Source organism: Mycetomoellerius zeteki, unplaced genomic scaffold (assembly GCF_001594055.1).
Source record: "Mycetomoellerius zeteki isolate Tzet28-1 unplaced genomic scaffold, Tzet1.0 scaffold30, whole genome shotgun sequence".
Taxonomy (NCBI): domain Eukaryota; kingdom Metazoa; phylum Arthropoda; class Insecta; order Hymenoptera; family Formicidae; genus Mycetomoellerius; species Mycetomoellerius zeteki.
Window position 1 is genome coordinate 166,411 of NW_017257283.1, and position 22,799 is coordinate 189,209.

Consider the following 22,799-nt stretch of genomic DNA (forward strand, 5'->3'; position numbering starts at 1 on the left):
GGCACATTTGGCGAACATGCCATTGATTAACCCCCTCATAATTAAATCTCAACTTTAATGATCTCCAAAGAAATCAGATAACGCATTACCTTATAGAGTTATTTTTGGAGAAACATAATATAAATATAAAGTACACACATAAAGATTCGTTTTATATTGTACTTACTGTTATTTATCTTTAAGCATTATATTATATTATATAAAGTCGCACTTCATGCTATTATACTTTGTATTTCTATTTTTATAGAAATTCTTCGAATCATAGTTTAAAAGAACAGATAAATGTCATAAGAAGAAAAGAGTAATTTCACTATTTACAAATTACATAGTTTAACGAAACAATAGATTCTTTGACGTTTCTAGGTACACGTAAATTATTTTCCAGTTTACATGTATTTATGCAAAAATATTAATCAAATCACGCCCTTTATCGGGATTATTCCGCAAAGGGTGAAAAGATCTTTGTTTCGACGAGCAAGCGACAAATCTCGTTCCTCTTTGAGGGGACGAGCCCCGGACGCGATGCGAAGCAACGTAACGCGGTGCACATCGTGTCGACTCGATCGGAATGACGGAAATCGTTTATTGTGCGAGCTCGATTAATCCTCCACCATCGCCAATTTCGTCGAGAATCCATCCGGCCAGCCAAGGCTCATGCAGTCGGCGAAACATGTCCCAGGGTGAAAAGTTATGCTACGGTAGCCAAATAACTTGCCGTATAAATGCGAGTCTCTCCTCCTCCCCCGTTTGTCGTTCGCTCACGGCGTTGGTGACAAGAATTACACATTATTGCTCGCACCCGAATACGTTACATGTGTGGAAAAATAATTTTCCAATGTGGAAAAATTCGTACGTGTAGTACAAAAAATTCGAATGTCTTTTAAAATCGAAAGTTCTTGATTTTTTATTTTGATTATAAAAAAAACGTAATTATAAAAATAATAACTTTTAATAACGTACGTGGATATGTAATTTTGATGCAACTTTGGTATATTAGATTTTCTTCCTTATAATAACATTTGTAATTTTTTAAAATTGATCCATCAAAAATTTAATTGTTTCTAAAATATTAGCTTTCAAAAATAAATTTAGGAGAAATAAAAGAGAATCTTGCCAATTATAAAATACCTAATTTTTCGAGAAACAACTGATGTCTCTAATATACATTAATTAAATTAATTAAATTAAATAATTAATTAGAAAATTAACGATAAAATTACTTAGATATTCGACAAAAATAGGTGCGTATGTTTATTTGTACAAGTTGGAACGTATAGAAATAATAGTTGAATTAGCGAACGCGAGTGGAAAGAGACAAACGTAGTCAGACCGCGAGGCGTCGAAAGACTATCAGTGAAGTCGCGACAAAGAGCAGTTTCAGCGAAACGTGGCCGCGTTTGCTTTACGAATCGCGGACGAGTACTCGCGAAGAATAAACGGCTGAGTAAACGGAGGGCAACGACAGTAAGAGAAGGCGACGCGATACAACACGACGCGACGCGACGCTCGAGGAAACATACGAAGCGGGTGGCACAAGAATCGCGACGATGGAAAAAGGAACGAGACGTCAACGTTCCGTGGAAAGGGAAGGGCGACAAGTGCGACGGCGAACGAAGGCGGAAAACGACGGGCTGCAAAAGGACGATAGGGAGAAAAAGAACGAGGAGAGGAGGAAGGGAGGGGAGAAAGAGAGACGAAAAGGTAAAGAAAAGGAGAAAGAGGGGCGACGGTGTACAAAGAGCGCGTGCAAACGCGCCAATTACGAACTCGTCCGAAGACGGCCATTAAGAGTCGCGACAAACAAACGACCAACCCTTTTTGTCGTCCTTCCCGAGGCCCCGCGACGATCGTCCTAACGATCGTCGGTACACCTTCGCGTGATTTCTCAGCCGGCACAGCGGACGAAGGATCGTCATCCCTCTTCCTCCGCCGCCACTACCACCATCGCTGCCGTTGCCCTTCTTTACCCCGCGCGTTGTCTCAACCGACTCTCTCCGGGTTCGCGAGTGGTTTCTTTGTCGAGATTCGCCTTGCCTTTGATCTCGGCGGGAGAGAACGTCGCACCGACATGGTCGTTCCCGTATGGTCCCGCCGAGCTGCCGAGTCGTCCGGTTCAACCGGATTTTCCAAAGGAGCCCGCGTGCGCGCGCCGCGCGCGCGGATCACATGCCAATCGTACCGGGATCTTAAGCAGCTTTCATCGCGCCCCGCATCCCTGTACCCCGTCACAATGTTGCCGCCAACAATCGGTCGCGCCACTTTTTGCCACGTCGCGGTAAATCACTGATAACCAGAGTAGTCTGGACCGGTTTGCCATTTTATCTGTAGTTAATTTAGCACACATTCAGATAAAATTAATATTACCTTTTTTATTGTAAAAGATTGAGGAAAAATTATAATCCATAGACTGTTAGATTCCTAATCAGCAATAAAAAAAAATTAGATTCCTAATCAGCAATTAAAAAAAATGCCCTATAATGGTAATTTGAAAAGTTACAAATTAATAAATATGAATTATTCAATCGTGAACGTTCTGAATTCGTGAATATTTTTATCTAAAATTAATTATTTGTTATTAAGGTCAACATATATCATTTTCGATGTTTCCAATATTAAGTATTGCAACGTGCATGTATTATGCCAGCAACGGTAATGCGCTTACAGAGCGACGAGCCCTCGGTCGACAGTGTATATTATCGTTGATCGATTTACATGTTTTCTAAGCATCTGCCCGGAACATCGCTACATGTATGGTTCGTCGATTGTTAATAATCGATTCACCGGTAACTGATAATTATTTAATTAACAATTAATTATTTGCGGCTGTTAACGACGTGAGTGGCTCCGCGGTATCCCCGGGGGCACTCCGGGGTTAATTACCTCACAACGTTCAACCGACTGTGATATCAATGTACCTAGTTTGTGCTGGGGAAACCGTTAAATAGTCATATGCATTTCCAATCTGCGTATCTGTTGTATCGGAACGCCCGTCGGCCGTAATTACAGTATGCAGCAGCTTACCTGAAACTATCTGTAGAATGTCTTGGATTTTTAAGAAAAAAATATCTTTTTGTTATCTACAAATGCTTTGTCCTAGTAATAGAGATAAAAAAGGGACGTATTACACACTGAAACATTTCTTGCTAATTGGTGAGAGAAATATTACGATTTATCTCTTTATCTGTTATTTGTATCTCCGTTTTTCACACACAAATACCAATGCATTACAATACATTATCGTAATTTTCAATTTTTTTATTTTCTAGATTTTGTTGTTTAAACTTGTTTCGTAATAGAATATATCAAAATTTGTTGTAATATCTATATGTATAAAGAAGCAGGACTGAGAGAATCGAATTTGAATCAAGACAAAAAGTCAATAATATTTATAATAAATTTATATTTATAACTGTTTCTTTCAATTCAAATTTCAATATAAAATATGCAGCTAGTTTTTCTAAACAAAATATATATATATATATAACACATTTCTTTATAAAAAGAAAAGATTAGAAGTATTAGCCATAAATATGTATTTTAATTCAGTCATATTATGCTTAATATAGCCACTATCATACCGTATTAATATTGCAATTATACAATTATGGATAACCTAACTTTCTTAATGATAGCATATTCATCAGTTTGGATTGAGATTCTCAAATTTTTCTAATTTATATAAATTGTCACAATAGCGTAATTGTACCGTATTATTAGTTGGACATGTACAGTATAATCCTACTATATATACTATATAGTACAATCCCTCAGAAAGTATGATTGGAATAACCATACTATATAACCAATACCTAGAAGAGAATATGGTTAGAATAATCATACCCCCCATATAATCTTTATTATGTGATATTACTATATAATCTTTATTATACCATATAATCTTTATTATGTGATCTAATTAACTTTGTTTTAGTACATAAATTCAATAAATATTCCAATACCATATTCATTAAATTTATGCACTAAAACAAGGTAGATCACATAATAAAAATTAGCTAGATTAAGGATCTCACATTTCATTCACTGATTATCGACATATCTTGGCACTGATATCAGTGATTATCCACTGATTCAAATTTAAAGAGTATGAATAGTATAATCCTTAAACAATACGAAAAATACAATGTAAATGTAAAATATATTTACATTATGCAGAAAATGTCCCACAAAATAACGCCGCAACTTGTGCATAATGTATTGACAAAAACATGATCACAGGTATGAGTCATTTGTTTAAATCAGGTTGGGCGCGTTCTATTCGAAGTATATGTATGGCTAAACTGACCATACTTGTATACTCGAAACACGTAAAGCTGTAGTAGGCATACCACCTTGATCAAAAAGTTCCCGGAAATACCACCAGGTGATGCTCTGAGTCAGCTGATTTGAGTTTTGTTTTTTTGGTTAGGTTGCCACATCTATCATTGACATTTCCACCAAATTTTATCGCCATAGCTTGACATTTGTAAAAGTTACGCCGTCTTGAGTACATCTACCTCTGCACGGTTTTCGATTTTTCCATTACCTCCTTTCGGCTTAAAACGCGTTCCCCGTAGTGGTTTTTTGACTCGATCGAACAGAAAAAAATCGCAGGGAGCCATATCGGATGAATTCGATGGCTGTTGGATGGTATTCGTTTCGTTCTTGGTCAAAAATTCACGGATGTTGCAAATTCAACTCTATTTTTAAAACTGTAAAAAATCGAAAACACGTGCAGAGGTAGATGTACTCAAGACGGCGTTACTTTTACAAATGTCAAGCTATGGCGATAAAATTTGGTGGAAATGTCAATGATAGATGTGGCAACCTAACCAAAAAAACAGAACTCAAATCAGCTGACTCAGAGCATCATCCAGTAGTAATTCCGGGAACTTTTTGATCAAGGTGGTATATATGTCTACATAGATAATATTTTATTTATGCCTTAAAAAGATATTTTAGCTGGCATGAACGTATTTTAATTTATAAAATCAGTAATTATTTTGAGGACTTAATATAGCTATATCATCATACTCGTGCAATTTATAATGTGCTTCATCTGATCATATCTACTTAGAAATAATCGTATAGTTGCATTTCACATATCGACTGATTAATGTATTTATTGAGATCGCTGTTATATGCAAAAAATATAGTTGTATTATGAATTAACCTTTAACTATATTCGTATGTTTATGAATCCCTTATGATTTCTCTCCGTGTTTAAGTTTTTATATACTTTTTTAATTAATTCGAATAAAAATTCTATTGAAATAAGTTCGAAAATACTAAATTAATTTTTTATATCTTAAATACTCTCAATTTTTAAATATCTAAACTGCAAAATGTACATGCATCAAAATCAGTGAGGTTATTCCGTCCATTGAATCCATACTCAAAAAAGAAAGAGTAGTACAAGAAAATAATTGACAATAATCAGAGAATTTCTGCATTATCATCCTAAAATTCTAATAAATACTTAATATAATTTTATTGTGAAATTCACTCATATACAAAAGTTATGGCTCAAATAATATAAGGTTACCCTATTAAAATGACCATGGAAATAATGATGTATTTTTCTTCATAATTACAAAAGTTTCGACCACGACAGAAAACAATTTCCCTTTGGTGACGTATTTACGACTATGTGTGTGTGATACTCAAACAGGACTGCTTCTTAAAAGCATAAATACAATCTTTAAATGATAAATATGCTTTAGAAACATGATAAACGTTATCGCTGGCTGAAATAGTTCCATGGACGAAAAGACTCTACCTTACTCTACGTTAATTCAATATATTGTAAACGAATTTAAATTTCGAACGAAGAGGATCGCTCTTATAATCATATGTATTTACGAATTCATAAGAATGATCCAATGAAGGAGAGAGATAATTCCCACGTTATTTATCCCAATTTTTCTAGTCGCGCACGCTCAGAGCTTTTCAATTAAATTTTCATTTTCTCTTGGAATCAGTAACGCTCTTTTAGCTTCTAATGGAAGACGCTTAATTGTCTCGCTTAATCGCTACAAAGACGTAGATCATTATCGTAATATAGCTCTTATATATACAGTAATTTATTATATCCCAGCTACGCCTTCACGCCGGTTCTCCATATTTTTCGTATAGCCGATAATTTATTACATCGCCACGCAATGTATCGACCGATTACTGCGAGTAGTTTTCCGAGTTTTACGATCAGAATCATGATCGTAAATGCGCCAAGAAAAGTATCGAGTCACCAACTCGGGATTGCGTTCCTTCGCTTTTTTGTCTCTCTCATCCGTAAATCTAAAACGACTTTACGCAAATAGGTAGGCTTTTAGATTTTACGACGAAAAGTACCGGAGGTAAATACGGTTTAACGCCATACAAATAACGCTGCTGATCTCGGAGCTCGTTTTCGAGCAGACGGAAGAGAAGTAAAGGTTTCAGAGGCGTCGTCAGGCTGGACGTAAAATTGGAAACCGCCGCCAAGAAAAATATCCACCCGCGCTCATTTACTCCGGTTCCATCTTCATTCGTGCACCGCTGAAAGATCTACGACGAAGACGTTTCGCCACGTGGCAATGCGCAATAAACTACAGCATCAGTCGTCCACCGCACCATTTTCTACGAAACAAAGATCCAATATTCCAGGAATTTAAAAATAATACTGACATTGCGCGCGCGCGCGCGCGCGTTATTGACGTGAAATAAACTGTGGCATCGGAGTCTCATGCGATTTAGAGAGAAGAAAAATTTCAAACAGTGACGTCAACCGCGGTATCGGCATACCAAGGATTCGAGTTTATTGATGTTGTTAAAGTGGTATCGAGTTTACATAATAAAAAGAGGCATAAGAATTAAATAAGGAGGACAGCGCGCACAAAAATTAAGTAAAATAGTAAAATACATTTATTTAAACGCGCGCGAAGAGCATGTTGTTACATGCTTCAGCTTTTGAGCAATCTTTAATACAGCCATCATACACCCCTAATATTGAATTATGTGAAGTAACAGATCATTAATGTGCCGTGAAGAGTCATTCCGTAAATAATGCATCAGACTGTGTGGAAAGATCTTCCTTGTCTCTTAAGGATTAGAAATAAATTCAAGCAAGTGACGTAATGTATCAAATTTATAGTTGTATCAAGTTCGTCAAAAGTTAATAATATTTTTCTCAAACATGGAATTATTAGATTTTTTAAATCTGAATATTGAAACTATAAAAAAATGACTATTATGTTTAAAACGTTGAAATAATGAAGAATACATTGAGATAAAAAGGGACGGTCGTCTGGCGCAACGTGGTTAAATAACGATTTATTTGCAACTAAAACCTAAAGTTCTTGTTTTCTCGATGGCAGCAGAAAAACGACCTCGATACACCTCGAGGCCCGGTTCTCCTGTACATATTACACTCTGAGTAATATACGTATTCCCGATACACATACATCGCGTGCGAGTTGGGATTTTGCACAATCGCCGATGCCGTCGTCGCTGCCGCCGTCGCTCACGAAGTTAAAACTATACCGTGGAAAATCGGTTTTACCGTGCCTCGTTTAAATAACGGATCCCACGTTTTTGCCCGACACAAACCTTTCCGCAATGCCACGCTATTGTAACGTCGCGCTCTATTCCATTCTATTCCACATGGTGCATCCATGGGTGTATTTAACTCGTACAAAACAAACTCGGAAGGTCGCATAAGAAAATGTTTGGACTTGCCCATCTTTTTCCCACATCTCGAATATACGAGCTTTCGCGTAGATCAATTCGTTAAAAAAACATGTAATTTTTTAAAATATAAATTATAATGCAACCGTAAGAATTTTAAATTCCGAAAAAATTTTTATGAAATTAAAAATTTCGTACATGAATGGATTAATGAAATTTCCATATCTACTACTTAACGAAACCATTTCAATGAATGTTTGAGAATAACTTGGTTTAAAGTGCATGACTCTTTATATTAAATTAAATATTTTGATGATAGTTGTAAGTTATTGAAATAATCTATATTTTATTTGCAACAAATAAATATTTTATCTATATTCGAAATATATAAATCACAATTTATTTAGTATTTCTTAACTTCACCCAGCGAGTCTTTTCTATTTATTGCTCCGAGAGACGTGTTTCTAACTGTCGTTCCAGCTGATATATCTACACATTCGGAGTTCATAACTTGACCGCAATATATCTTCGATATTTACGCTTCTATTATCAAACGCTTTACCATAATCTGTTTTATGCGGATCTTACACTAAAATTCTTACTGAATAAAATAACATTTCATCAAATAACGAAAACAACTTATAAAAAATGAATGTTATTTGAAATTTCAAAAATAAATTAAATTGAATAATAAACTTTGAATTGCCATAACAAGTTTAATTGCTAGCAATATTGTAAAACGCTAAACTAATCACCAAAACCAGTTTATAACTGAAAACAACAGAATACACGAAAAACAAAGGAAAAACAAAAACGCGATTTTGTGAAAATCGATAGAGGTTTTGAAAATCATGGTATTCTGTCAAACTTCACCACGTGTCTACTACAAAATTTTAAGCATATTTGAGATTCGCTTTGATGAATTATGCTCAGAAAACCTAAAAATAACACATTTTTGACCGGTATAGTTGGCTAATGACATTACATTCTCTCAGTCATCAAACATTAAATTTTAATATTTTCTCTAGACATAAAATTATTAAAAATAAATGTTTCATACAATCTGCAAATTAAGAGTCTATAATTCAGGGTTCACCAACTAGAAAAAGACTGATCGCACTAAATTTACCAAACGTTAGATTAATAATATTTTTTCCAGACAATGGACTTATTAGGAGATTTTTTAATTTAGAAAATGAACATTTCTCTTAAGTTACTCTTCTTCATTAAATCATATTCTTACGCTTCAATACGCATTCGCATTGTAACACACATTATAAATGCACACGGCGACATAATAGCATACGTCGATACACGTTCGACGGATCAATTTACCTGTTCCCAGAGTTTCACAACAAGGCTTATCATGTCGTTGCCAAAGCGAACGAGCGCGTGTGAGTACTACTGACAAATCCGATGGCCATTAGCACCATTAAAATCTTGTTTAGTTGCGTCAGAGTTCGAGCAGATTTATCGCGCGATTGCACGGTGACATTTGCCCGCCACTTCTAATTATCTGATACGCGTTTTTCTTTCTCTCTCTTCCTCCTCTTCCCCAGATTTCACACGTAGCTTCGGAGAATCGCTCTGAGTAATTAGTTTCTTTACCGTTTAAGAGTAATATTTCGTAATTTCTACGAAACTCGTAATAAACTGTTTGTTTTGTTATTATATTGCGATAGAATCAGACACACGGTTTAGTGCTGCTTGCATAATAATATTCAAAACACAATAAAAATACAAACAGGTTACGCGCGAGTCTACTTTGTAAATGAAATTCAAATTATATTTAATAACTTCATATCCTCTTTTTTAACTTTTTAGAATAGAATATATAAATAATCAGATATGTAAATAATGTACAAAAACTCCTCACGGTTTCTTTAGCTAATTTCTCTCTAAATAAATAAAATACCAGATTATTAATGATATTCTAGTTAAAAGTACAAATTTACAGAAGCAGAATTTTTGTGTACGTGAAGCTAATCTCGAGAAAAATATCAAGAAACATGCAATTGAATTTTTATTAAAGAAACGCGACCATCAGATTGGTTGTGTGTATATATATATATATATATATATACATACACACACACACAACCAATCTGATGGTCGCGTTTCCTTAATAAAATTATATATATATATATGAAAGGAAATATGAGGAAATCAACCAATCACATGGTCGCGTTTCCTTAATAAAATTATATATATATATATGAAAGGAAATATGAGGAAATCTCTTACACTCTGTATCAAATAAATCTACAATTTTAATTTAACACAACCTGCTGTACGAGAATCAAACGCGGCATGCGTAACGTGCGATTTTTCGCGATTGCGGTCGCTCGCCGGATTTAACTCGAGCACAGTTCCATAATAATCGCAGCGGGGAAATGAACACCAACCGGTACGCTCAACGATTTAGCCAAATGATTCAACCCCCAATTGCCTTCTGGAGCGTGTCGTGGCCGATAATATCAGGTCGGTCGGTCCTCTCTGTGACGTATAAACCGCAACGGAGAGCCCGAACGATTAGCAAAGAACGGCGACGGCGGTAGTGTTACGCCGTAAGGTACCCCGGTTCGTGAAAGTAACGGGCCACGCGTTTATATTTTTCAATGCAACTGCACTTGCAAGTGCGCACACGCTCGAGCCGAGTTTATGATTTTGCTTAATTAATGGTCTCCTCGTCGGTTACCACCCTCCGCTCTCTGTTCCCCCCGTGCCCTCCTACCCTGTTCCCGGCCACTCGCTGCTACCAGCGGCAGTGGCGGCCCGGCGGCCATTAGCCCGCATGGATTGCGCAATTTCGGGAAATTGCGAAGTAATTCGTGGTTGCGGCCACTCTCAACGCAGAGACGGCGACGACGCGCTGGTGAGGCGACGCGACTGGTTAACCAGCGACATAGAAAAGAACTAGTGGATTCTACGAAAGGACGGTCGTTGCTAGCTTGCGATGACAATGTTGGTCCGTCGCAAATCAATTCGACGAAGAAGCAAAAAAAGAAGAGGGGCATATAGGGAACGATTATATTGGAAGAATCGCGCGCGGTTAAAGCGACCGGCGAATTCTGCGAATTATACGTGTCAATTTGGGTGAATTTTACGTAACAGAAACTGAATACCGGTTTAGTTTGGCTTGACGACATTTTAAGAATTCTTATATGTCTTACGAATTATGATGTAACAAGAGCTGTTGTCTATTTTCCGGTATCATAATTTATAGAAACGTAAGGGAAATAATTATATTCAACCGTAATTCCAGCTTTTTTAAAGAACATTAAGAGAAAGAAAAACGGTAAATACGAATACAGCGAGATAATTGGTACGCGAATAAAATGCATTAATAAAATCACTTAATAATAGTTTCAATTCTTCTTGGAGTCATCCTCTGAAACGTACTATTATTAAATAAATTATATTCATATTTTTATTTCTAATTAACTAATTGTGTAGTATTTTATTCAATCATCGCACTATTTGCAATTTTCCTTTTTAATATTTGATATCTATAACTTATATTCTTTAGAAAGGATTTTTCTAAAGAAAAATTTCGAATGTCTATTTTTTTTCTAAATTTTTGTAAATAAATATGCTTCATTCTTTTGTAAAAGCAGAATTAAGAATAAAGTTCATCATATTACACAATATAATGAATCGTTCACATACTAGTTCAACTAATTTCGAGTTCAGCAAAAATTTTGAAAGAAAAAGAAACAACCATTATTGTAAGATGTAGCTACGCAATATTAATGTGAGGCAGATTTTTTGTTTGCGAAACTTGACGACAGTAATTCCGGATTGTTATTGCCTACCGTTGCCGTAGCGATTTGTTCCACCCTTCACCGTTATAATTACATTACCACTACCCAGATAGTTCCAATTGTGTTCGTTATACTATCGCCACCACCACATTTTGCCCATATTTTATATCGAAGTAAGAAATCAGATGTAAAAGACAAGAAAGAAAGAAGAAAGATAATAAATTATTTCCAAAAAAAAAAAGATAGCCCATGTAAAGTGGGCCGTCTAAAGAGAAAAAATAAAAAAAGAAATGTCTACGATACCGATGCTATTCTGAGTACTGAGTTCCCAGTCTTTCATGAGGATTTCTCGGGCAGGTCAGGATGACGGCGACGTGGGTACACCTATAATGCAGACAGTGATCGTCACATATAGACTGGCGTAAATATCGTGTTAGACGATTGTCGAAAGTCGATAATATACAGTATTATATCTATCTAAAGCAGAAAAAGAGAGAGAAAGTATTTAGTGCGTATTTTGAATAAGTGATCTATGAACTATACATTTGTAAAATTTTTCTTAAAAATAACACCTTTTGCATTTTGCAACTTCTAGTTTAATTTTTAAATAGAGATAATAGATTTAAGCTAGCTATTAATATTATTATTATAAATAAACAAAGTAAAAGCTTCTTTTATTGTTAACCCCTAAACTTCTGTACAATCTTGTAGACGTATAACTGCGATTGATTTAATTTGAGTAAATAATTATTTTTTCACTGAAAAACTTTTATTATGTAGCTTAGGCTGCGTTCGGAAACTTCACCCAGGTGCACTCGGGTGAACTCACGCCGTTCGGAAACATTCGGGTTGTACCGAGGTGACAGAGGTGAAACCGTTCGGAAACTCTACTGAGCACCTCAGGGGGAAAATTTTCCACCTTGAAATTTCAAGATGGATCCGAGTAATTTTGTATATGGCGGGATGTTTTAAATTGTGAGGACGTTATTTATGACTAAACTAATATATACTTTTGAAACTTAAAGTGAGATAGTTATAGCAGGAGATACGGTAGTGTCTCAGCGCTAAGCCAAGAGCATTTTAATATTTGGCGAAAGCGAAAAAGAGAGTTCTAGTGCAGTATAGTGTAGGAATAAAATACTTTGACAGAAAAACACCTCGGGCGTGCAATGGAGCGCGTACATTTATTAAAAGAAAGACACATGTTATGCACTAATAATAATAACAAGGGAATGTATGATTCCCGAGGAAATCTTCTAGTTTATGATATGATCGGTAAGCAATAAATTTATAGTTTACTTATATCTTTTAACCTAAACACATTTGTGGTTAGAAATATTTGTAAGAAGTATGTAACTTTTTTCTAGATAAAACTTTAATATAAGTACCTATTTCTGAAGAATCTGTGGCATTTTTTGGGCTACAAGAAATTATTGTAGGCTATAATGAGCCCAAAAGTCTTGTTACTGAATCCGGTAGTAATACGTTAATGAGTACACAGTCATCAACACAGCAAAATACAAATTCTTATGACATTATGTTTCTTTGATAATGTACTTTTGACAACGTTACAATTATAGAATATTTAAAATCAAACTTGTTTTTGCAAAACAATAATATGAAGGAAAATTTCAATAAAATTACATCAACAATGGATATATAACTGAGAATGAAACTAAAGATTACATCAAAATCATCATCATTACTTTCTGGATATAAGTTATTTAAAGTACTCTGTATTAATAATTGTCCAGTAGTTACAGCACAAGCTATAATAATATTTGCGCGAGATTGTCTCTGGTCTGCCATTTTTTATTTATTTGACCGATTTGCCGTTCGGAAACTATTCGCACTCGAGGTGCACCTTGCCTCCACCACCATTTACCCGGTACTACCCTCAGCCGCCCTCAGGGTAACGTTTCCGAAACGCAGCCTTACAAGGGAACCACCTTTCGAGATTCCTCTCAGCGGTTTTCAGCTTTTTCCATTATATCAATTTTTTTTGAAAATTTTGAAAAAAAATTGTTAAATAATTATTTTAAAAACGCGATTGAATATAGCTAATTTTGTTGTAAAACTTTTGTATAAAACATTTTTTTATATCTCAAATAGTTTTCGAGATACAACGGAAAAAGCTGAAAACCGCTGTGCACGTAAGGGGTGATTTCACCCCTTCAAACCGTTTTTTAGCCGCAACTGATATTTTCTAAATTCATCTCTTTATGTAAGCTACAAGTTCACAAAGTTTCATTAAAATCAGAATTTGACACCTCGAGCGGTTCCCTTGTTAGTAATAAAACAATTATATTTATTATTACATGCCTCTAACTGGAAAAGTGCACGCTCCGAATAATCGGGAGATCCAGATTCAAATTTTAGTTTGATTCAAATTTCTGATATTTTTTGCAGTATTTTAAAATGCTTATGTATTAGCATTGTTATTTTTAAATTGATCAATTTAATTTGACAATATTATTCCAGCTTTAATTTAAAACCGACTGTGTTCGGTGCGCAGTTTGAAAAACTAGAAAATGTATTTAATAATTTATACAGAAATATTATTGGCATCAAAATTCAACTTCGACCGTATTTCGTTTGCCTTTATTTATTTGTGTTATTTATATTAGCGATCTAGTTTAACTTACTATTGCTTAATGAAATTGTTAAATGAAAAAAAATATTCAACAGAAAGAAGTCAAAAGTTCTCTTTTGTTCGCCGAATAGATATGATTAACGATCGAAAATCCGCCGAAGCAAAGCGCAATAATTATATCCGCGTGTGAGTTCTTTCGAAAAGACCGGACGTCCTAACTTTCACACGTGCAACGTTTCTGTGGTGAAATCGGCGCGTTATAAGTTACGAGGTGAGCAACAGTCGCTACTCACCGTTCGCGGTTACGCTTACTAGCGTCTTCGGAAAGCGTGGAGAGCAATGAGACAGGTCTGCCTCTGCACGTATGCACACATTACCACAAATGTGTGTAAACACACATCCCCTCGAATTACCCCGAAACGACACGCAGGGCGATGAACGTAATTTCGTTTAATTTCGTTTAATTAATAAAATCGACCGTTCATTTATGACACACATACACGTTAAAATGAGATTTTATTGTACGTTGCAGGAAATAATGCCTCGAAAATTGTTTTATTTAAAAAAAATATGTATATGTATTTTTTACATATGTATATGTATGCATGTTCCATATACATATATATGGAAGAAGACGAATCGAACATAGATAAATGATAATACAAAACCATTGTTTTAATTTAATAAATATTGAATTTAACTTAATGATGAAAAGAATGATGAATAAAAGTGATCGCAAATCCAGTATATTATTACTGTAGCAATATATGCGAATAAATTTATAAAATTTATAAAATTTAAAATTAATTCAAATAAATAAAAAAACGCCAAATATAGTCAACGCTGGATGATGTCTAATAATACTTTATGTAAATTTCAAATACCTCTTCCAATTAAATTGCGCGGTAATTACTGTCGTACTTGAAACGCAATTGACGGTCAATTTAATTTGTAATATTATTTCAGCTTCAGTTTATGATTGCATTTCAAATCTAACAGTAATCGACGCACAGAGAAATTATATAACTAGAAGATCTATTTAAAATTTAAATAGAAATATTATTAGATACCAAGATCCAGTCTCAACTATATCTAGCGTTTCTTCACTTATTTGTGTTATTTACATAACGGTCTAATTTAACTTGTAAATTTAGAATAAATATGTGTCAGGCCAAAAAAGACCAGAAAATTTTAAGAGTTTATAAAAATTGAATAATGTCTCTAAGACTCTTCAATGCAGCTTATATAGCAATGATATAAAGCTCGAATATCAGGAAGTTGTGTAGAAATAGTTAAAATAGAATAAATCCAGTCCTATAAATTAGACTGGCACAGAAGAGGATATTTAAGTTCTTCTAAATCTCTATCAAAAATAAATTAAAAGGTCTTCTAAATTTTTGCTACTACATTTATTAACGTATATAATAATAAAGACCTACTACCTTGATCAAAAAGTTCCCGGAATTCATTCAGAAAATTCAAAATACAAGTTTATTCATCAAAAGTGATATTGTCCCCTTCAAAGTACTCCCCATCGACTGCAACGCACTTATGCCAGCGCTTGATCCAGCTCTCGAAACATTTCTGGAACTCTATTGTCGGTATAGCCATCAGAGCCGTCTTCGATTTTTCCATTACCTCTTAGTAGCGATTTTTTTACTCGATCGAACAGAAAAAAATCGCAGGGAGCCATATCGGGTGAATTCGATGGCTGTTGGATGGTATTCGTTTCGTTCTTGGTCAAAAAATTTAATACAAACTCGTTGTTGCAAATTCAACTCCATTTTTAAAACTGTAAAAAATCGAAAACACGTGCAGAGGTAGATGTACTCAAGACGGCGTAACTTTTACAAATGTCAAGCTATGGCGATAAAATTTGGTGGAAATGTCAATGATAGATGTGGCAACCTAACCAAAAAACAGAACTCAAATCAGCTGGCTCAGAGCATCACCTGGTGGTAATTCCGGGAACTTTTTGATCAAGGTACATAGAGAAATAAAAGTCAATCAATATCTAATAAATAATTAAAATTTATAAATGAGTATCTATATCACACATTTTTTGTTCATATTGATGTAGTAAACAACGTAAAATAAATTCATATAATATAATATCTAATAAATTAGGTACTATGGAATTTACTGTATGAAAATTAATGTACAAAAAATAATAAAAAAGTGTACCACTGTATATATCATTGAGTATTAATATACCGAAAAATATATATAAAATCTCAATACTACCAAAATATCGCAAACTTCTTTTTAACAAATCACATTTTATCTTTCAACTCGAAATAACTCAAATTTACGCTCCATTGGACTTTGCAGTTTCCTATTTTTCTTTTCGCAGCAGTTCAAAAAACAAACGATGCGGAATAATTCATCGCTTTGACGAATTTTTCGAAAAATATTCAGCATAGAAATAGTACACGAACACGTGAAATTGTTGCAATTTCAATTCCGCCCATTTGAACGGCATAACGAATAGTTGATTTTTTCTAAAACACACATCTCTGTGTGTACATGGTATCGGAAATATTCCTTTAAATCAGAGGCATTCCATGGATGTGTCAATTCTCGTTTATTTCGACGCATTTCTAGCTTTTCTCTGTTTACAGATGTCTAGAATATCGGCGTGAATCCATACAGTCAATCCATACAGACAATACAATCATTTAGCAATAAATTGCATAAAGAAATGAATGCGTTATATGGAAGTAAGTTTGCCAATTATTAACAGAGAAATTGTTTCACATAATCATTACCGAGTATTAATTCTTGATTCTACGCAACTTAGCAATTATGACGGTAAACTAACGGAAAACGCGTTGAATGGTCGCGAACGTTTCCCAGACACACTAACGTGAATTCATTGTTAACGTATATCTCTCTGGACACGGCTCACCGCAACGACGTCAAAGTAGTTTATTTGTAACGGGAAAGCTACTGCATGCGGAAGAACCAACAATGGCGAAAACTGGCCGAAACGGGTAGAAATATGTGAGAGAGAGAGAGAGAGAGAGAAAGAAAAAAGTAACGGGCCTCACCGCAAGAGCGCCGAAAAGTTTATTTGTTTCGTGCCTATCTACGGTGTAACTCGAATTTCTTTTTTACATCCTTTCTGCACCGTTCTAAATCTCGCTGTCAGCGAGATTATACGCGAATATTTCCATAAAGGAAACGGCGCTGATTTGACGATAATTCGACAACAGCGATCGATTATTTGGAATACTATTAATTGATTAACTTATCAAAAAGGCTCAATCAGAATAAATCAGTAATTGACTTTGTACATTCCGAAAAAGCTCGTTAATTCTCGCATAAATTGTTATTTAAAATCTACGCTTGGACTCAATTTGCTTCATAATGTCACAATTTTTACTCATTACATCATTCATTTGCAATGTCTCGTAACTCGAGGATTATTGACATCACGAGAATTCCAATAGCGAGTCTAATTTGAATTCATCAAGGGAAAAACAAAATGTGACAAAGGTGAAATATTTCGCATAAGATTCCCCGATTTCCGTGTTTCTATACATCTATTTCTTTTTAATAGTATGAGATTGTAGCCGGCGAAACATAATTCTTCCTTTTTAATCCGTTCTTGCTCCACAAGTGGAGCATTTTATGGCATGCGCCGCATCCCGTTTATATACATATTTTTTTAAACTACTGCTGAAAAATCTACACAACGAGACGAGTTCTCCGCGCATAAAGCCGGATCCTCGCGAAAGAATGCGAGGTCCCAAGGAACGCTCCTCCTCTCTATGCGGAAAGGAATCTCGAGGGTGAAGCGCGCCCGAGGCATCATCCGACATCGGGCACGACGAGAAGCTAAGTGCACCTGCATATTCGTGCATACGTGCACGCATGCACGCAAGGTTCCTCAAACCGTATAATCCCGGGAATGTATTGGGTCAACAAAGAGCTGCAGGGAGAGATCGAGTGCTCGTGTAAACTATCGCGTGAAACGTTTTGGAGCTGTTTACGGTGTTTGTTACGAGTGCTTATTATCCATAGAACTGAGTGAAAGAGGCCAATAAGGTTAATGAGATATTACGTCATAATATCGTGAGTCTCACGTTGACTTTTCGGCCTTAAACATCGAAGATATCCAAACGATGATATTTCGTTCGCGCTCGCTTTACTCTATAATGGTCTTTTTTGGTTTCCTGTATCGTATCTCAACTAGATGTAACTTTTAGTACTGGCGGAAGTTGATGTATAAAATGAACTACTTAAAAATTCCGATATGACGTGGATATGTCAAACGCGAAGAATCGCTTAATATTAAACTCATCGACTTTGTTTGCCAAAATAGATATCTAATGCATAATTTCAAAATGTCGTAGGTCATCCAAATTGGCATTCTGATATGTTTTAAGGACATGAATATTTTATCAATGGATAATACGTTCATAATACATATATTATAAAAAATAAACGTAGAGAAAACAAGCTGATAAACAAGATGAAAAACCTATAAAAGCTTGGCGTTTTTCACGATTTTTAATTATTTATATATAGCAAATATTATTGCTTGTTATTAAGTTTGCGCGTCGATTTAAACTGAAATTGCAGAGAGTGAACAACCACCAGCGGCAGAGATTTCGCGTTCGCCATTAGCGAACTACACGTTTACACACTTGTATTCGACTTGTATAACGGATCGCGATGCAGGTATTCATTACACACTACACTCACTATCTTAGGTATACCTTTACGTGAACTACCGAGGTAGGAGTCAAGAAACGTTCCGTGACTTGAACACGACCTCCATTAGCCTTTCTCGATCAGACCGCTAATTAGTTGGCATCGGCAAGTGAGTTGCAGCCTCCGCGCATTCGCGCTTCCTCTCTCCACATGTCTCTTTAGCCTCCGATATTCTTTGCAAATATTAAAATTTCAGCATGTAGATCCGCGTATCATGACAAAGCGTTGAGAAGTGAGACGGATGAGATGAAACTTGTGAAGGAATCAGTGAATTTACTATACATAACGAATTAAATTGTTTCCGATTCAATGTGGAAAAAAAGAATATTTAAAAGAGAGAAAAAAGTCTGAAAATTGTTCTATCTCATTTTGTATGGACGACTGTTGCTCCAAATTTTTGAGCATAAAATGCATATAAATAATCCTAATACTGTTAATTTTAAACTTTTTATGCTCTTGTATATATTACAGTAAAACATATTTAATTCCAAATTGTAAATTATTTTACTCTATATCAAATTTATAACAGCTAGTTTTGTTTAAAAAAAAAAAAACAATGACACATTAGATTTTTTTGAGAGATAAAGATTCTCAATCCGATAATGTAACGATTATCGTTTAGCGATATGAGAAAATCTTTTGTGCTTGTCTCTCCTAAAAACCATCAATTGCCATTCCGTTCTCTCCGAATGAACCGTTAATCGTTTGACGTAACGGCAGCAGAAGCAGCGGCGGCGGCTCGGTTTCGCGGGGCAGGTTTCAGGTGGCCGGAGGTATCGCGAAACAACGTGGAATGGCGGAGAGCAATGGATAACCAGCGCGCAATTAACACAGCAGAAGCCTCCGCTTGATTTTACACGAGCCGCCCGCGGTAACCACCCCGTCCACCTCCTCTTCATCACGATAATCCACCCCTCTCTCTCTCTCTCTCTCTCTCTCTCTCTCTCTCTCTCTCTTTCTCTTTTTCCCTCACCCTCGCAGCCCGGGCTCGAGCTCGGCGAACGCGGACGGGAAGCGCGCGGCGCGCATTTAATTTGCAAATGCAGATTGCTTTCCATTTTAATATAAATTGTTCGAAACAAAGGCAGTAATTATGCCGTGCTCCCGCGCTTTCAAAATGGCGGGGCACTCGTTACCGTCTCACTCTCGGTCGCGCTCCCCTCCGCCAAAATTCCCTCCCTTCCTCTCCATAACAGATATTATAGCCGTAGAGTGCGTGGAAGCAAGAATCCATACAGGATGAAAACAAAAGAGAAAGCGAATCAACCGAAGACATGAGGTACCATATATGAGCGATATGAGACTTTTGAGTTCTCGCGATGCATTCGAAATTAGGAAGTGGGTATATGTGAACTATCAAAATCATGGAACTTAGAAGTGATTTTTTTTATTAAATATATCAAGTTAATAATTAAATATAATTTTCACGAACTAAAATATATATCTCTTTTATGAAAAAAATAAAATGTTTATAATATATACATAATTAATAAGTTCTATATATGTTCTTTTGATAATTATAAGATTAAATGTGAAAATATTATATTTTTACGTAGCTCTGTGAAGTGCGTGATATTAATTTTAGTAGAGAAAACTGAAAAACTAAAGCTTTATTACTGCATAATGTGTGTAATGGAAATTATTTTTAGAAAAATTTTATTATCATAATTAAATTTGCATAATTTATAATTATTTATATAATGCATAATATAGCTATATTGAAAAAATCAATAGAAAAGATGTCCTAAATTTTTCATCAATATTTATTCTAATGAAATAGTTTCTTTAATGTAAGTCCCCAAAATTGAGTTCGAAAATAAAAGTAAATTTGGACAGTACAGTTTCTAATCCTGTACAAAAATTAAGTCAGAAACCTGATAATTCCTGTTATGTGTAAAATATATTAATATAATAGCACTCGTAAAATATCAAACAGTGAAATTTGTATCTCCTACAGTAAAATTATATGCACATTAGCTAATCGTTAAATTGATTATTTTGATCATTAAGAATCGATTATCAAGAAATTCTAGTATGTTTAACAGAAAAGAATTAATTTCTGGCAATTCCTACAAGAATTCTGATTCGTTCATTTTCGAACAGACATGGTTGAATCTATTAGATGTTTATTTAACACAACCAGATTTTTTTTCACAGTGAAATTTCATATAATATATTCAAAATTAAATTTCATTTATAAGACTGTAAAGACTGAATTTCTATTAAATTTGGAACATATATTTAAGATATATTTGAGACATTCTTATAAGAAATATAAAATAAGTATATATTAGAAAGTTTTTAGTAAAAATGCAGATGATCATCATTTGTTGGGAGTTCTCAATTTTAAGTATTAAACTTTTTGATATGTAAAATGTAAAAACTTTGTAAAATGTGAAACTTTTGAGAGGAAATTACTATGAAAATTAGACAGAACATATTGCATTGTTAATTCTTAAAGTTTAACTTGCAAAACATTTTATTTTATCGTTATTTTATCGAATAACAGGAAATTTTTGCAAAATAAAAATCAGCATTTCAAATTTATCAAAGAATCGTTGAGGGAATATTTTCATTTCTTGCAAATAATTCAAAGCAAACTCGGATGTTCTTGTTTAATATGTATACTTTACATTATTTAAAGAACAAAATTGCTCAGTTGAGCATTAGAACACGGCAGAAAAGTTAAGAGGTAGTTCTATCGAATACAAGTTTAGAATTTTTTAGAAAATAGTAATTCGATCAAATGGTGTTTCGAACAAATGACTGGTTGGCTGTCCCATTAAAACGCTCGAAGCGATACGAGGTGGGCCGCTTTGACGAACCTCACCCTCGATCGCTGTATGTGAATGGCGGGGGAATGCCCGCGGGCAGATCAGCGCGGCAAAATTTTCGCTTTGCTCGCTGGCGCATGACGCAATGGGCATACATACATGCATACATACAACGCTTGCAATACACAAGTACACATCTTGTTCGCATCTCGACAGCAAGCCTTGACGCAGATAATAACGTAATTTAGCCGTGTGTGTATATCTGGGGGAGGTGGACGGTAGTGGCGCGTAATCGCATGAGTTGCTCTGCGTTGATGGTCTATTTGCTGCGTACTAATTCGCGAAAGCCGCACGGCCTCGATTGAAATGCGTCTAGGGATGTTAAATCCGGTCAGGTCAGATGGTTACGTATGACTTCGGTGCTGGTTATTGCAAGCGTTCAATATTTTTCCTTAAAATAAGAAAACACATTCAATTTCAGGTTGCTCTTTTATATCTTCTCCATCAAAATTAACTATTTTATATATAATTTAATACAAAGAATTAAGATTTGACGAGCTCTCTTGATGTTATAAAAAAATTATACATATACACACACACACACACACACACACACACACACACACACACACACACACACACACACACACGCTTCTTTAATATCTTCTAGATGTTTTCTATAACAAAAGAATTAATCACAAATCTGTTGTGATATCGCGAGCGGTATGCATGGAATCGTTGCGACGTCGACTATCGAGACGCTTATGGGTATCGCCGATGGTCGCCAAAACAGGCAGGCAGTAAACGCGAAGAACCAGCCGTGGTGGAAGCGTTCACGGACGAACGCGAAGCTTTACGCGGTTGCCATACACAGGGATGGAGTGCAGAGTGTGCACCGCTACCAGTGAATTTGGCCGCAGGATCCGAGATCCTGCCGGCTCGTGAACGATGCACGGCCAACGTTCTCGGCCGCATCGAGTCGAGAGTATTCTGTCCGCTCCATCTGTCTAGCTCTCTCTCTCTCTCTCCCTCTCTTTCTCTTTCTCTCTCTATCCTCTCTCTCCCTCTCGCCGTCTCTCTGCTTCTCTATCTTCCCGATTTGGACATATATAGAGATAGAACAAGATAGATAGCGATAGCATTGGACCAAAGAGCGAGTGAGAGAGAGGGAGAGTGGGGGAGAGAGAGAGAGAGAGAACCAGAGTACCAGCCGAATTCCTAGCATACCGCGGGGCCAACTGGTTAGCGAGCGATTTACGATATTGTAAACCGATGCGACGGCGGCTG

The 22,799-nt window shown here is 35.5% G+C and overlaps 1 protein-coding gene across 6 annotated transcripts in view; it reads right to left on the reverse strand.

Annotated features, from left to right (window-relative positions):
• The window catches only part of scalloped (TEA domain transcription factor 1 homolog scalloped), a 179,855-nt gene that overhangs the window by 78,320 nt on the left and 78,736 nt on the right, over nucleotides 1–22,799 (reverse strand). For 3 of the 6 annotated variants that reach the window (XM_018450886.1, XM_018450885.1, XM_018450887.1), the window contains exon 2: nucleotides 11,730–11,810. The exons of the other annotated variants lie outside the window; for them this stretch is intronic. In XM_018450886.1, the coding sequence (XP_018306388.1) occupies nucleotides 11,730–11,766 (37 nt within the window). In that variant the 5' untranslated portion in view covers nucleotides 11,767–11,810. The remainder of the gene's footprint in view (nucleotides 1–11,729; nucleotides 11,811–22,799) is intronic. 6 annotated transcript variants of the gene reach the window in all.